Raw genomic sequence first — 12,355 nt, forward strand, 5'->3', positions numbered from 1 at the left:
CCTCTGCGGGCACCTTCCAGCCCTCAGAGGGTATCACCCGTGTCCTCTGCGGGCACCTCCAGCCTCAGGAGGGTCTCACCCGTGTCACTCTGCGGGCACCTCCAGCCCTAAGGAGGGTCTCACCCGTGTCCTCTGCGGGCACCTCCAGCCACTCAGGAGGGTCTCACCCGTGTCCTCTGCGGGCACCTGCAGCCCTCAGGAGGGTCTCACCCGTGTCCTCTGCGGCACCTCCAGCCCTCAGGAGGGTCTCACCCGTGTCCTCTGCGGGCACCTCCAGCCCTCAGGAGGGTCTCACCCGTGTCTCTGCGGGCCCCTCCAGCACTCAGGCAGGGGTCTCACCCCGTGTCCTCTGCGGGCACCTCCAGCACTCAGGAGGGTTCTCACCCGTGTCCTCTGCGGGCACTACCAGCCCTCCGGAGGGTTCACCCGTGTCCTGGCGGGCACCCTCAGCCGCAGGAGGTCTCACCCGTGTCCTCTGCGGGCCACCCTCCAGCCCTCAGGAGGGTCTCACCCCGTGTCCTCTGCGGGCCACCTCCAGCCCTCAGGAGGGTCTCACCCGTTGTCCCTCTGCGGGCACCTGCAGCCCGTGTCCTCTGCGGGCACCTCCAGCCCTCAGGAGGGTCTCACCCCGTGTCTTTTGCGGGCACCTCCAGCCCTCAGGAGGACGCCAACCGTCTTTGATTGTGCTGGAGGAAAAGAGAAGCAGAGGTTTTAGGGTTGTGGTCAGGACATTACCCAAGAGGGCAGAGGGAAGTAGAAGAGAGTGGCATGGTTGTGAACCACTGAATCAAGAAAGTTTCTCAAGGGAATTTAAATGTTCGTGTACTAGTTCCAGCCCTGTCTCCACCTGGGACATTTCTGAACTCTCCGCCTCTGTCCTGCAGTGAGGAGGAGACTCGGGATGTTTCAGCAGGGGAAAGAGAAATGAGAAAGGGAGCCCAGTGGAGTGTAGGGGGGTAGAAAGGGCAAGGGGGCTCATGTTCACGAAGTAAGTACAAAGGACGGGACTGGGGTGGTGTGGGGATGCACAAGACTTAGAAGAAGTCTCAGTTTGCATGTTCAAGAGAAGGCAGGCGAGATGTCTAGTGGGTCCCTCTTCCAAAGACAGATGCAGTGGTCGTAAAACTTGGTTTTGTCACATGGCTTTGACTTTCAGGTCCTGGCCGGGCTCTCCCTCCCCCACACTCTGTTCATGGCCCTAGCTCATAGAGGCTTTATTATTTAGCAAAGGCTGCGGCAGAAGCAGAACACACAAGCTTGCTCTTGGGCTGCCCAGACTCCATTTGAGCACTAAGTGATAAATTTGAGGCATTTCTGTGACAGCGGCGGTGGCATCCCCTAGTTCAGGAGAAGGTGCACTTGGCAGAAGTGTGGAGAAAGAAGCCATCAGGAGGGTCATCAGGCTCTGGCTCTGGGCACACGGCCCTGCCCAGCCAAGTTTCGGGGCGGGGCTGCGCACTGTGGTTCTGGGAACAGCGTGGCTCGGTCCAGAGAGAAGGCTGCAAGTTGTGTAACTGAAGGCCACTTCTGCCGTGAAAAGCTGTTAACACCAAAAAGCATCCTCCTTGACAAGTGTCTAAAATGTTCTTATCTCTATTCTAGTTACCAAAGCTAATTGTTGTGAATTTTTTTTTTTTTATCCTCACCCGAGGACATTTTTCCATTTTTTATTCAGATAGAGAGGAAGGGAGAGAGAGGAAGAGAGAGAGAGAGAGAAACGTCGATGTGAAAGGGACACATCGAGTGGCCGCCACCCACACAACCCAACCAGGGCCGGGGACAAACTGCAACCGAGGTACATGCCCTTAGTGGGAACCGAACCCGGGTCTCTTGGACCGCAGGCTGATGCTCTAACCGCTGAGCCAAACTGGCCAGGGCTGTTGTGAATTTTTTAAATGCCATTTATCTTTTAGTTTTTCAAAAAAAGTAAAAGTCAGTTAAATAGGAACGTATACGAAGGCTAAACCTCTGCACAGCTGTTGGCTCACTGGTGAGCGCTGGCCGGCCACGCAGGCGGCAGACACGCTCCACCGCTGCGCACGCCTCGCGGGGCCGTGGGCTGTGCGCCCCACTGGGCTCTCCACCCCACGTGCAGCAGTGTGGATTTCCTGGGAGTTTCCCGTCGGTTGTCAGAAAACACTGCCTCCTGTCTTCTGTCGAACTGCCATAAACGGAAACTTGAATTCTTTGGCAAGAAAGCTAACTGTCGCTTTTGTGTGTTTTCCAAGGAGACTGTTGGAGAGCCGTTCTATTTGTTGGTGACGACTTTGAACCAGAAGATAAACAAGGGCCCGGTGGATGTGATCACGTGCAAAGCCCTGTACACCCTTAACGAAGACTGGCTGCTGTGGCAGGTCCCGGAATTCAGTACCGTGGTACGTGTGCTGCCGCCTTCCAGCCAGACGCGGAAACACGTGTGGGCGGGGGTCACTTAAAACAAACAGGTATCATTCCTACTTGTGGGAGGCCTCACATGCTTAGTCAATTAAAACCAGCGGTTGCTAAAATATTAACACGTGTTCACATAATAGATTTTAATTACGTGGGTCGGGGGGAGAAAGTATTGTAATGATGCCTGGGGTACTCATCAATTTCCAAAGATTTTAATATCAGGATTGCTTATAGCTTTCAGCATCGTCAAAGGAAATGCAAAGTACTCCCTATTCAGCACTTATAATTGCAATCAGAATTTCTCAAACGGCTCTGCTCTGGAAGACAATGTGTGAAGATGTATTTCAGCCAAATTGAGGCCGTCTTATTTTAGAATGATAACACAGGACAGATTCCACAGTGTTCCCCGTGCAACTTGACGCTCTTACTTTATTTTCCTGGGTTAGTTACAAATGTTTGGTGTCATGCACTTAATGTTCTGTGATCTCATAGTTATTTTTGGAGGAAAGCTATAAATCACTCCAGGAAGATGATTGCCTGGCTGCTGGAGGGTTTTGCTCATCTGAGAACTTCCTTTTCACCCCTCCCCACCCCACCCACCCTCATCCCTTCCTCAGGGGAGAGGGACCCATTTCTTACACATACAGGAATCTTAGAGAACCATGCGTGGCAAGTATCCCCAAATTTACTTAGGAATATTCTGCACTGTTCTGTTAATAGAGACTTGGGAAGAGATTGCTGTTTTCTTTTGATCTTTAGCTTTATGGAGCCTCTGGACTTCTTCACCATCTCATTAGTGGAGAAGCAGGAAAAAATTGCAGTGAGGTTCTGGAATTGCTTAGTGAGGGACTGAGCCTCCTGCGGCTTTGCTCTGCATGGCGGGGGCTACCGGATCATCCTGGAAGAATTCGTCCCCTAATTGGACAAGGCACCACATTGCTGTAGACTGTGTTATGGTTCTGTTCTCTGGTGGAGGAATAGCCCACAGAGCAGCTGTTTTGCGTTCTCGGTCACGGGAAGAAATGGCTCACCCCCCTCTGAAAATGGTCCCGTGCACCGGCGGCTGCCATCAGGGCGGGAAGCAGAGCAGAAGTCAACAGTTCTGTTTTCAGTCTGTACACCATCTGCACGGGAGAGGCAGCGGGGCGCTGTGGTCCTCAGACCGGAGTATTCATTAGGGTCACCTGCAGAGCGCCCGTGAGCACCAACTGCCAGGCAGCACCCCAGAGTCAGTGGATGGGGGATGGCCTGAGGGTCTGCATTCCTAATGAGCTCCCTGCAGGACTGCCTGTGCAGAACTATTATCTGCAACCGTGGTTAGGAGCCCTTACTGGGAGGCACATTTGAATCCCGCCTCTGCCACTGGCTAGCTGTGTGACACAGGGCAAGTGTCAAAACCTCCCTGTGCCTCAGTCTCCTCAGCTGTAAAATGGAGATAATGATCATGGTGCCTGCCTGTCTCATGAGGATTAAGAGTCTATATTCTGTAAGGCACTTAGAGCATGGCCCCGCGCGTGAGTGCTATTTAAAGTTATTTCATTGCATCTCTTCAGGCACTTGTTAGAAGTGCAGATCCAGGTAGACCAATGCCTGGGTCTTTCCCTGGGACTGAATACATCAGTATCTGGGGATGGAGAAGCCCCTTGGCATCTTGGAGATAAAAAGATGAGCTTTACATCCGGGCCTGTTGTCTCTGCTTCTGCTGATCCTGAGTTTTTCTTCAAACCCAAGGCCTTGGTCCTAAACCAGAAGATGTCTGTGTTTTGACTTTGAAGCATTTTAGAAGCCCCACAGGTTCCCAAAGAGCCATCCTTGCAAGTGAATATAGGTCGGGGGATCCGGCAGTAATTTACTTTCGTGAAAACGTGAACCCCGATAGGAAGGAGAGGGAAGGAGAGGGAAGGAGAAGATGGGCTTGGGAATGGGGAGAAGTCAGACGCCTGAGGCAGCTCTTGAGGTTTGAGTCCCTTTTAAGGCTTTACATCTGAACACTTTTTCCTTTCATTTTGAAACATTATTTATTTCACAGTCAATTAAAACCATGTGTTTCTGATTTGTTAACAGCTCATCATCAAAGTGTTTCCCGATGTTGAAGAAATTCATGCCTACTCTTGGGTTCTTTTTTTCCGTTATCGCCCCTGAGAGAAAGATTAATGGAAAATTATGATTTTAGATATCCACATAAATCTCCTTTTCAAATATGGATTTGCCATCAGATGTCTAGAGCTGAAACTGGAAAAGGGGTGGGCCACTTCCTTCTAGGGCCTCGCCTTTGACAGTGAACTTGAATGCCGGTAATTGGCTCTGCCCCCCCCCCCCCCCTTCGTGGTGGATGATTAGACCAGAAGCTCCCGACAAGGCACATGACCCGGTCTATGTGTTAGTGACAAAATGTTAGCAGAAGGTCACTGGAAAACATTTAAAGTTTTTCATTTCCTTTCAGGCAAGTTCCCCAGCTGTAACGGTGTCTCTCTCCTCCCTCCTCCCCCTTTCTCTCACGAAAGCCCCTCCCTGGCATCTGCACCCAGTGGTTTGAAGTCTTGATTTCCGAAATTTGCCTGAGGTGGTTTAAGTAATTGAAAACCTAGCTGTGGTGAACAAACTGGAGCGTGTGTGTGTGTGTGTGTGTGTGTGTGTGTGTGAATTCTTTCAAGGAAGAAAAGTCAAAGAAAAATTCAGAGCAGCCCGTGACCTCTTGCAGTGACAGCCTGGTGCCACAGTAGAGACACATTTAAAAAGAGGCCACCAAACTCCTCTTTGGCTAAAGGCTCAGAAACACAGCACCTCATATAGCAACCTAAAAATGAGGTTTCACACCCCTAAGATTAGGATGTGTCTTCCATGAGGTGCAGAGTGTTTTCTAGAACACAACCACACCTGCCAATCTTTGTTTCTTTTTGTTAATCCTCTCCCTAGGACATTTTTCCACTGATTTTCTTTTTTTAAGATAGAATGGAAGGGATGGAGAAAGAAACATCAGTTGCCTCCTGCACGACCCTGACCAGGGCCAGAAATCGAACCCACAGTCCTTCGGGCCGTGGGCTGATGCTCTAACCCATGAGCTAAACCAGCCAGGGCCTTGCCAATTTCTTCTTCATGAAATTGTTATACTAGCAAATGGGCTCCGGGAAGCAATCCTTTGTTCTCTGTGTCCTGGGAGGAACATTCCTCTCTTTCCTCAAATTTAAGAACAGCCCCAGGCTCACACTTCCTCTGGTACCATCAGAAACCACGCTTCTCTGCCTGGGCCTGGCGGCTGGTGCTCAGTGAGCCAGAGGGTCCTGGCATTACCATCCTCTGCATCCGAGGAGGTCTGTAAGCACAGAACCCGAGTCCTCCTCCACCCCAGGGCCTCGGGTTTGACAGCTAGAGCAGGAACGAACCCTATCGCTCTGTGGGTTTCCTCCTCTCCACAATGTTAGGCCTGTTTGCTTTGGCTGCTGGAAAATCCTGGGCCATGAGCCCGCTCTGCGTCGAGGACGATTTCAGAGCAGGTCGCCTGAAACTCTGGAGGATCGAGTGAAGACGAGGATCTCGGTTCCGGGAAAGGGTACCGCAGCCGAGAAAGGACACTCACTTCACTTTCAGGAAGAGCCGAGGAAACCCAGTAACTCGTGGAAGGTGTGCTGAATTAGCAAGAGGAGGTTGACTTGCAATGAAAGTTAGGCGAGAAATGGGTGTTTGAACTCTTAAACCCAGGAAATGAGCCTGCCGATCGCTGCATCTGAGAGATAGCATCTTGACAGCCCGGGCAGCAGTGTTCCAGCAAGCACACCGCTGCCCTCGTTCTCCCGTGTGCGAGAAAGTCTTTAAGGTTATTAGAAATTCTTGAAAAAGCACAGATACAAGCCTGCAGAAATCGTAATGCCTCCACGATGACGTAGGAAAGGTGGATGCCGCCCATGGCAGGCTCTTTCCCCCCTCGCAGTTGCCGTTTTGGGGATGATCACGTTTACTGAAATACTTCACGAGTAGCGGGGCCCTAGCTCTCCCTAGCAAGAACTTCTCATCGACATGCTCCCTTGAGCACGGTGGCTGTCCCCACCCCTCCCGGGCTCCTTGTGTTCTGTTTAGTTTGTCTTTGCAGAAGATTCATTATCCCCGTAATTAAACAACCCACTGTCCCGATTAAGTCCTTCCCTGTTACTTTGGTGACATCCCATTGTTCATTAAATCCTGATGTTTGCACTTCAGCAGTCTTGTTTTTAATACTCCGAGCATTTGTGGAGAAACAGTGAAGTTAATTAACAATTCTTGAGCTTTTTTTTTTTTTCTTTTTCCCTCCACCATAGTGCAAATCATTTCCATTATGACTTGCAATAATACTGAAACCATTACTAACTTCATAGTTACTGTTCCGAGCTTCCTGATCAGAGAAGTGAAACCATTTTTTTTATAATCATTTTAGGTAAGTCATTCCCTCGTTGATGGCGAGCAGTGGAAAATGAACATTTGACATTAAATGAGTGCCATAAATGACTTTCCTCTTCATACCCTCTCATACCATAATTGTGAAATTAGTAAAAGTTAGTTACCTAAATACAAAAGTATTCAGCTTTCTTCTTTATGGCTCAAATGTGATTTATTTCACTGTTAAGAATCCTTATTTATTTAGTCCAGCTGGTGTGGCTTACTGGTTGAGCGTTGACCCATGCACCAAGAGGTCGCTGGTTCGATTCCCAGTCAGGGCACCTGCCCAGGTTGTGGGCCTGATCCCCATTGGGGGACATGCAGGAGGTGGCCAGCCGATGTTTTCTCTCATCGATGTTTCTCTCTCTCTCTCCTCATTTCCTCTCCCTCTAAAATCAATAAATTTAAAAAAAAAAAAGGATCTTTATTTATTTATACTTGTGCCTCTCAGAGGATGGTCACTTTTATAGTAAATCATGGTGGAGGAGTTAAAAGGCATTTTTGGTTTATTTATTTTTTAATCTTCACCTGAGGATATTTTTTTTTACATGTATCTTCAGACAGAGTGGGAGGGAGGGAGAGAGAGAAACATCGATATGATAGAGACATATCAACTGGTTGCCACCTGCATGACCCCAAATGGGTCTAGGGATGAACTGCAACCGAGGTACGTGCCCTTGGCTGGAATCGAACCCAGGACTCTTTGATCCACAGGCTGACGCTTTAACCACTGAGCCAAACTGGCCAGGGCTAAAAGGCATTTTTTAGATTTGTCTTTTCTTGCGTTGTCAAAGTCAGCTTTCCATTTGTAGTTACTATTAGCTGGAACAGGGATCAGCAAACAATAGCTGATATGCCAAACATGGCCCTGCTGCCTACTGTTATAAATAAAGTTTTATTGGAACACAGCCACGTCCATTTATTTACTATTGTCTATGACTGTTCCTGCTACAACTGTAGAATTGAGTAGTCGTAACAGAGACCATACAGGCTGCAAAATCTCAAATATTTACTATCTGGCCTTTTAAAAAAAGTTTGCAGCCCTAATGTAGAGCTTGATCTAATAGAGAAAAAGGAGCAGAATCTGCCCTCCCACCGACTGCGAGAGCCCTGGCTCTTCCCTCTCCTCCTGGGGACATGGCAATAGATGCCTGGCCACTCTCCACAAATCTGAAACTCAAACTCTGCCAAAACCCGAAATCTGTGAGAAACTATTAAACCTCAAATACTGAAATCAGTCATTTGGGGCTAAATCAGACAGATTCTCATTCGATTCAAGCGTGAACAAGTGTGAGCAAATGCTAGCAAATGTAGAAAAACTTGTGTGAGAAACTGAAATTTGAGGAAATCTCTCCATTAACATTCTTTTCTTCAAAATGGAAAAGGCCTTCCTCCCTCATCCAGTTGGGCAAAGCCCCTTGATCCCGGCAGCTTGGGTTCTCCGTCTTCGGAGGGGACAAGAAAGGGGGGGTGGAGAGCGGAGGTCGGTGTCTGGCCCCGTGTCACAGGGCTGCTGCGTCCAGCTCGAGGAAAACCTCAGATCAGAAGCTTTTCTGGGACACGTACTTCTAACTCTGAGCTCATGCTGCTTCTGCTGAACTTCTAGAAGTCTCTCTCTCCCCCCCCTCCCCCTCCCCCTCCCTCCCTCTTGATCTGTCTGGCATAAAAACCAGACTTTTCCTTCTGCCCTTTATTGGGCTCTGAAGTGGAATTAGAAATACATTTTATAGGTTTTGTTTAATGAAAGTGATTATTGGCCTAAGAGCTTTTATGATAAAGTTGCGGGTATGTAACAAATTGTTTTTAAAATTACCTTCTCGGTCTTACAAGGTATGGCAGAAAGGATGCAGCCACATCCCTGACCTTATCAGCCAAGAGTATGGTGAGGAGTAAATGAGGTAGCTGGATCATCCTTTCCCCCAAGAGTGTGGGGAAAGTGTGAGAAATGCCTCCCCTCTCTTCCGAGTCCTCCTGCCAGCCCCTCGCAGCCTTATTTTTCCACCTCGGTGTCTGAAACCACCAGTTGTGTGAAGGGCCGCTGGGTGAGCCGCTGGTGAGGCAGCGTGTGGTTGTACGTCCGGGTGCTGTGTGGCTTCGTGCAGAAGAGGTGAGGTTTGGAGTCCGACCTTCTTGAGTGTGAATCTGGGCTCAGCCCCCTGACTCACTGGCTGTGTGACCTTGAGGAAGTCACTCAACCTCTCTGAACCCCTTCCCTCATCTATAAATAGGCGGTCATAAAACCTAACCTTGTATGTTTGTTATGAGATCAGAAAAGGTGTCTAGCTGTGCTGCCCAGTGCAGAACAGTGCTGATTATTTACAATAGTTTTTTCTTGTCAGGGCTGTTTTTCTTGTTAACTCTAAGGTCTGCTAAGTACCCCTCTCCATTCATTTAGGCTGGTTATGTATTGATGATGGGGGGTGCAGCAAGTTGGTTAGCTGAATCCATTGTAATTAAAAGCTTTTGTTACTAGTCAAAACGTTACCCAAAACTCCTGTGTCTGGGCATTTACAACCCATGGCAGACAACACCCCACTGGACAGATGTGAACAGGCGGTCATAGTAATAAACCTGGACAACTACCTGCCTACAGGGGCTGGTTTGTGGCATGCTACAAAAGGGCCCTTGCCGTCTGGTCTTTCTCTGAGTTCGGGGCCAGGCATCTTCCAATGAGCCTTGCCCTTGCAATAACCTTCTTTATATAAGAGCCATGTTCCTGAGCCCATTAGGATGCGGTTCTGCTGCAGGAAACGGAGACGCAAGATACCTGTGTCTACACAATGGAGAAGTGTGCTGCTCTCCCCAGGAAGTCCCGGGGGTGGGGCAGTCCAGCTGGCGGGCGCCCCTGCTCGGGGACAGCCTCACAGACCCAGGCTCCTCCTCCCTTGTCATCCTCAGGTCACCGCATGGTCTAAGGTGTTTGCTCACCCCCAGCCTCCTGCATTCCAGCCAGCAGGACATAAGCTGGGCTGTGGAAAAGGGGACAGGTGGTCATCAGCTGTCTTTTAAGCAGGTTTCCCAGAGGCTGTCCCACAGCATGTCCACTTACTCTCATTGGCCAGAACGTCGTCACGTGGCCATGCCCAGCAGCAGAGGCTGGGAAAGGTCATCTTTATTCCGGGCTGACGGGAACCGTAAACATGCCTGTGGGTGCTCCAGATGGAGCAGGTTCATGCCACGCCAAGGTAAGGAGGTGGAGCCTCCTCTCACGGGCTGTCCTTGTCCAGCCCGTCTGCTCTGGTAGCACTGACTGAGAACCTCAGGCACACCGGGACTGCCCTTCAGACGTTTACTGCCTTTGTCGACCTTTTGGCTTCAAAGTTGAGAGTGTGGACATATCCTAGTAATGACCATCACCAGCTGTGCCCTCTTGGGCACGTTTCTGAACAGCTCTGTGCCCCAATTTCTTCCACCATTTGATGAGGCTAATGATAGTGCCCACTTCATACAGCTGTTGTGAGGATTAAATGAATTAGCAACGCATTTGAGATGATTCCCAGTACATGGTAAGTGTTCAGTAGTGCTGGCAATTAGTGTTAGAAACCTAAAACCTTATTAGAAAAGTTCACCTTTTGTTTCTGTAAATAGTGCAAGGCTTCTCTCTCAGACGGCAGGTGGTGGTTTTGGAAACGTCAGCAGGGTTCTTCAAGTCCTCCACCCTCCATTCTACCCAAAGGAATTGAGATTCTCTATCTAGACTTCCTGGCCTAGTAGCCCGAGGAACAGATTGAAGCTTGCTGCTCACTAGTCTAATTAGAATTGAAGCCAAGCATCTCCATGGTTTAGAGGCTTCCTCATGTACTGATGCACATGCAGCTTCTTTCCAGATGCAATTCAAAGGCCCCTTCCTCCATGCAGCCTTTCCTGGTTTCTCTCCCTTCAAAATTCCTCCTTCAAGCTGGAGGTAATAGTTCTCTGAACCTCTAAAACACTTCATCTATCCCTGCTGTTTCCTACCTGGTATTAGAACTTGTGTGTATCCCACAGTAGTTCTACCAGTATTCAAATGCTACCCAGGCAGGCCCGGTGCCAGGCTCCCCTTGTGGCAGCTGCAGTGCCCCGCACCAAACAGATGCAAAGCCGATGAGTGTCATGACGTACACGGGTTGATCTACCACAGCATCAGCAAGGCCGCTCTGTCAGTCTGGGTGCGCTCAGCTGTAGGTAAGAAAGACTGACGGACGGTGCCTGAGATAGTCAGGGCATGGAATTTCATCCTGGAGCAGAGAGTCTGAGGTCAGCAGCCCCAAGGCTGGGCCGTCCACTCAGCAGTGTCCGGGCTCGGAGTCTCCCCATCTCCATGCTCCCCTCGGCCTTGCCTCCTAGTCACAAAGCAGCGAACACAGCTCTGAGCACTGCCCCCCCTTTTGTTAGGCCTCACTGGCCAGAACTGAGTTACAGGCCCAGTCCGTGGGGAAGGGGAAGGGAGTCGCCTCCAGCCGAACCTAGTCTGGGCACAGTGCCATGACACCTGCTTCCATGAGCGAAGGCAGAGAGATGGCTGCTGACCGGTCAACCAACCATATCTGGTGCCCCAGGCTTGGCTGACACTTTCATGCCAAGGATATTAGGGAGCTAGAGAAGTTTCTCTTAACAGAGGGGTGGATTTCTGGTAAAGAGACAAGTATACATTTCAGAGCACATTAGCCTTTTGTGGGTATTAAAAATGAATCCCCATGCCAGAGATTTGGGCCATGCTTCGTTTACAAAACATTTTCATATTTTGAAAGACAGGATCACCAAGTGTTCAAGAACATAGAGATACAGTGCCTGCTTCACCCTTTTCTTGGTGGGTGACCTTGTGCCTTTTGTTTAACCTCTCTGTGCCTCAGTTTCTCATCTGTAAAATGGGAATCATGATAGACTGTGGATTGTGTTGGAGATTAATAATTTACAGGCATGAACACACATCATTTACAACACACACAGGGAGAGCTCCTTGATTTGCTGCGGTTGCTTATTACTTAGGTATCCTGTCTCTCCTTTAAGACGAGAACAAGGAGAACTTGAGGCTCAGAGGTGTGAGATGGTGCACCTCTGCTCCGAGCTGGGAGGCGCGGTGAAGGGAGGATGCCTGCGTGCAGGTGCTCGGCCTGGCTTCCTGCTCGCGCCCCTTGGGAACACTTACAGGGTGATGGACGGCCCCGGGCAGCCCAGCACTGCTTCCTAAGCAGGGCTTTCTTCCTCAGTAAGTGTGGGTCAGACGGTTCTCTGAGAACAAGGACGGTCTTAAGGTCTCTCCTCCACCCAGCCCCCAGCAGGGAGGAGGATGCAGGAAACACGCGCGCTCCAGGGGTCTTGCAGGGGACAGGAGCGTCGGCGCCCGGAGCAGCACCCACGGGTGCGCGCTCGGCCCTGGGTGGGGCGAGGAGGCCAGCCACTGAGCCTGGCTGCACCGGCGCTTCAGGAAACCGCTGCTGAGTGGTGTCACCTGCGTGGGAAAGGAACACAAATCAATTTGCGTCGGAATCTCCTCTCAGAATTCCCCGTGGACTCTGTAAGATGTCATTTTCCCTATTTCCCACCATCTAGCTGAGCAGGCAGCGGCGGGCTC

The 12,355-nt window shown here is 50.1% G+C and overlaps 1 protein-coding gene across 2 annotated transcripts in view; it reads left to right on the forward strand.

Moving 5' to 3' along the window:
* PLXNC1 (plexin C1) overlaps nt 1-12,355 on the forward strand; it is a 164,494-nt gene that overhangs the window by 119,087 nt on the left and 33,052 nt on the right. For both annotated transcript variants that reach the window (XM_036250803.1, XM_036250804.1), the window contains exon 21: nt 2,229-2,375. In XM_036250803.1, the coding sequence (XP_036106696.1) occupies nt 2,229-2,375 (147 nt within the window). The remainder of the gene's footprint in view (nt 1-2,228; nt 2,376-12,355) is intronic.

Source organism: Molossus molossus, unplaced genomic scaffold (genome assembly GCF_014108415.1).
Source record: "Molossus molossus isolate mMolMol1 unplaced genomic scaffold, mMolMol1.p scaffold_m16_p_10, whole genome shotgun sequence".
Taxonomy (NCBI): Eukaryota; Metazoa; Chordata; class Mammalia; order Chiroptera; family Molossidae; genus Molossus; species Molossus molossus.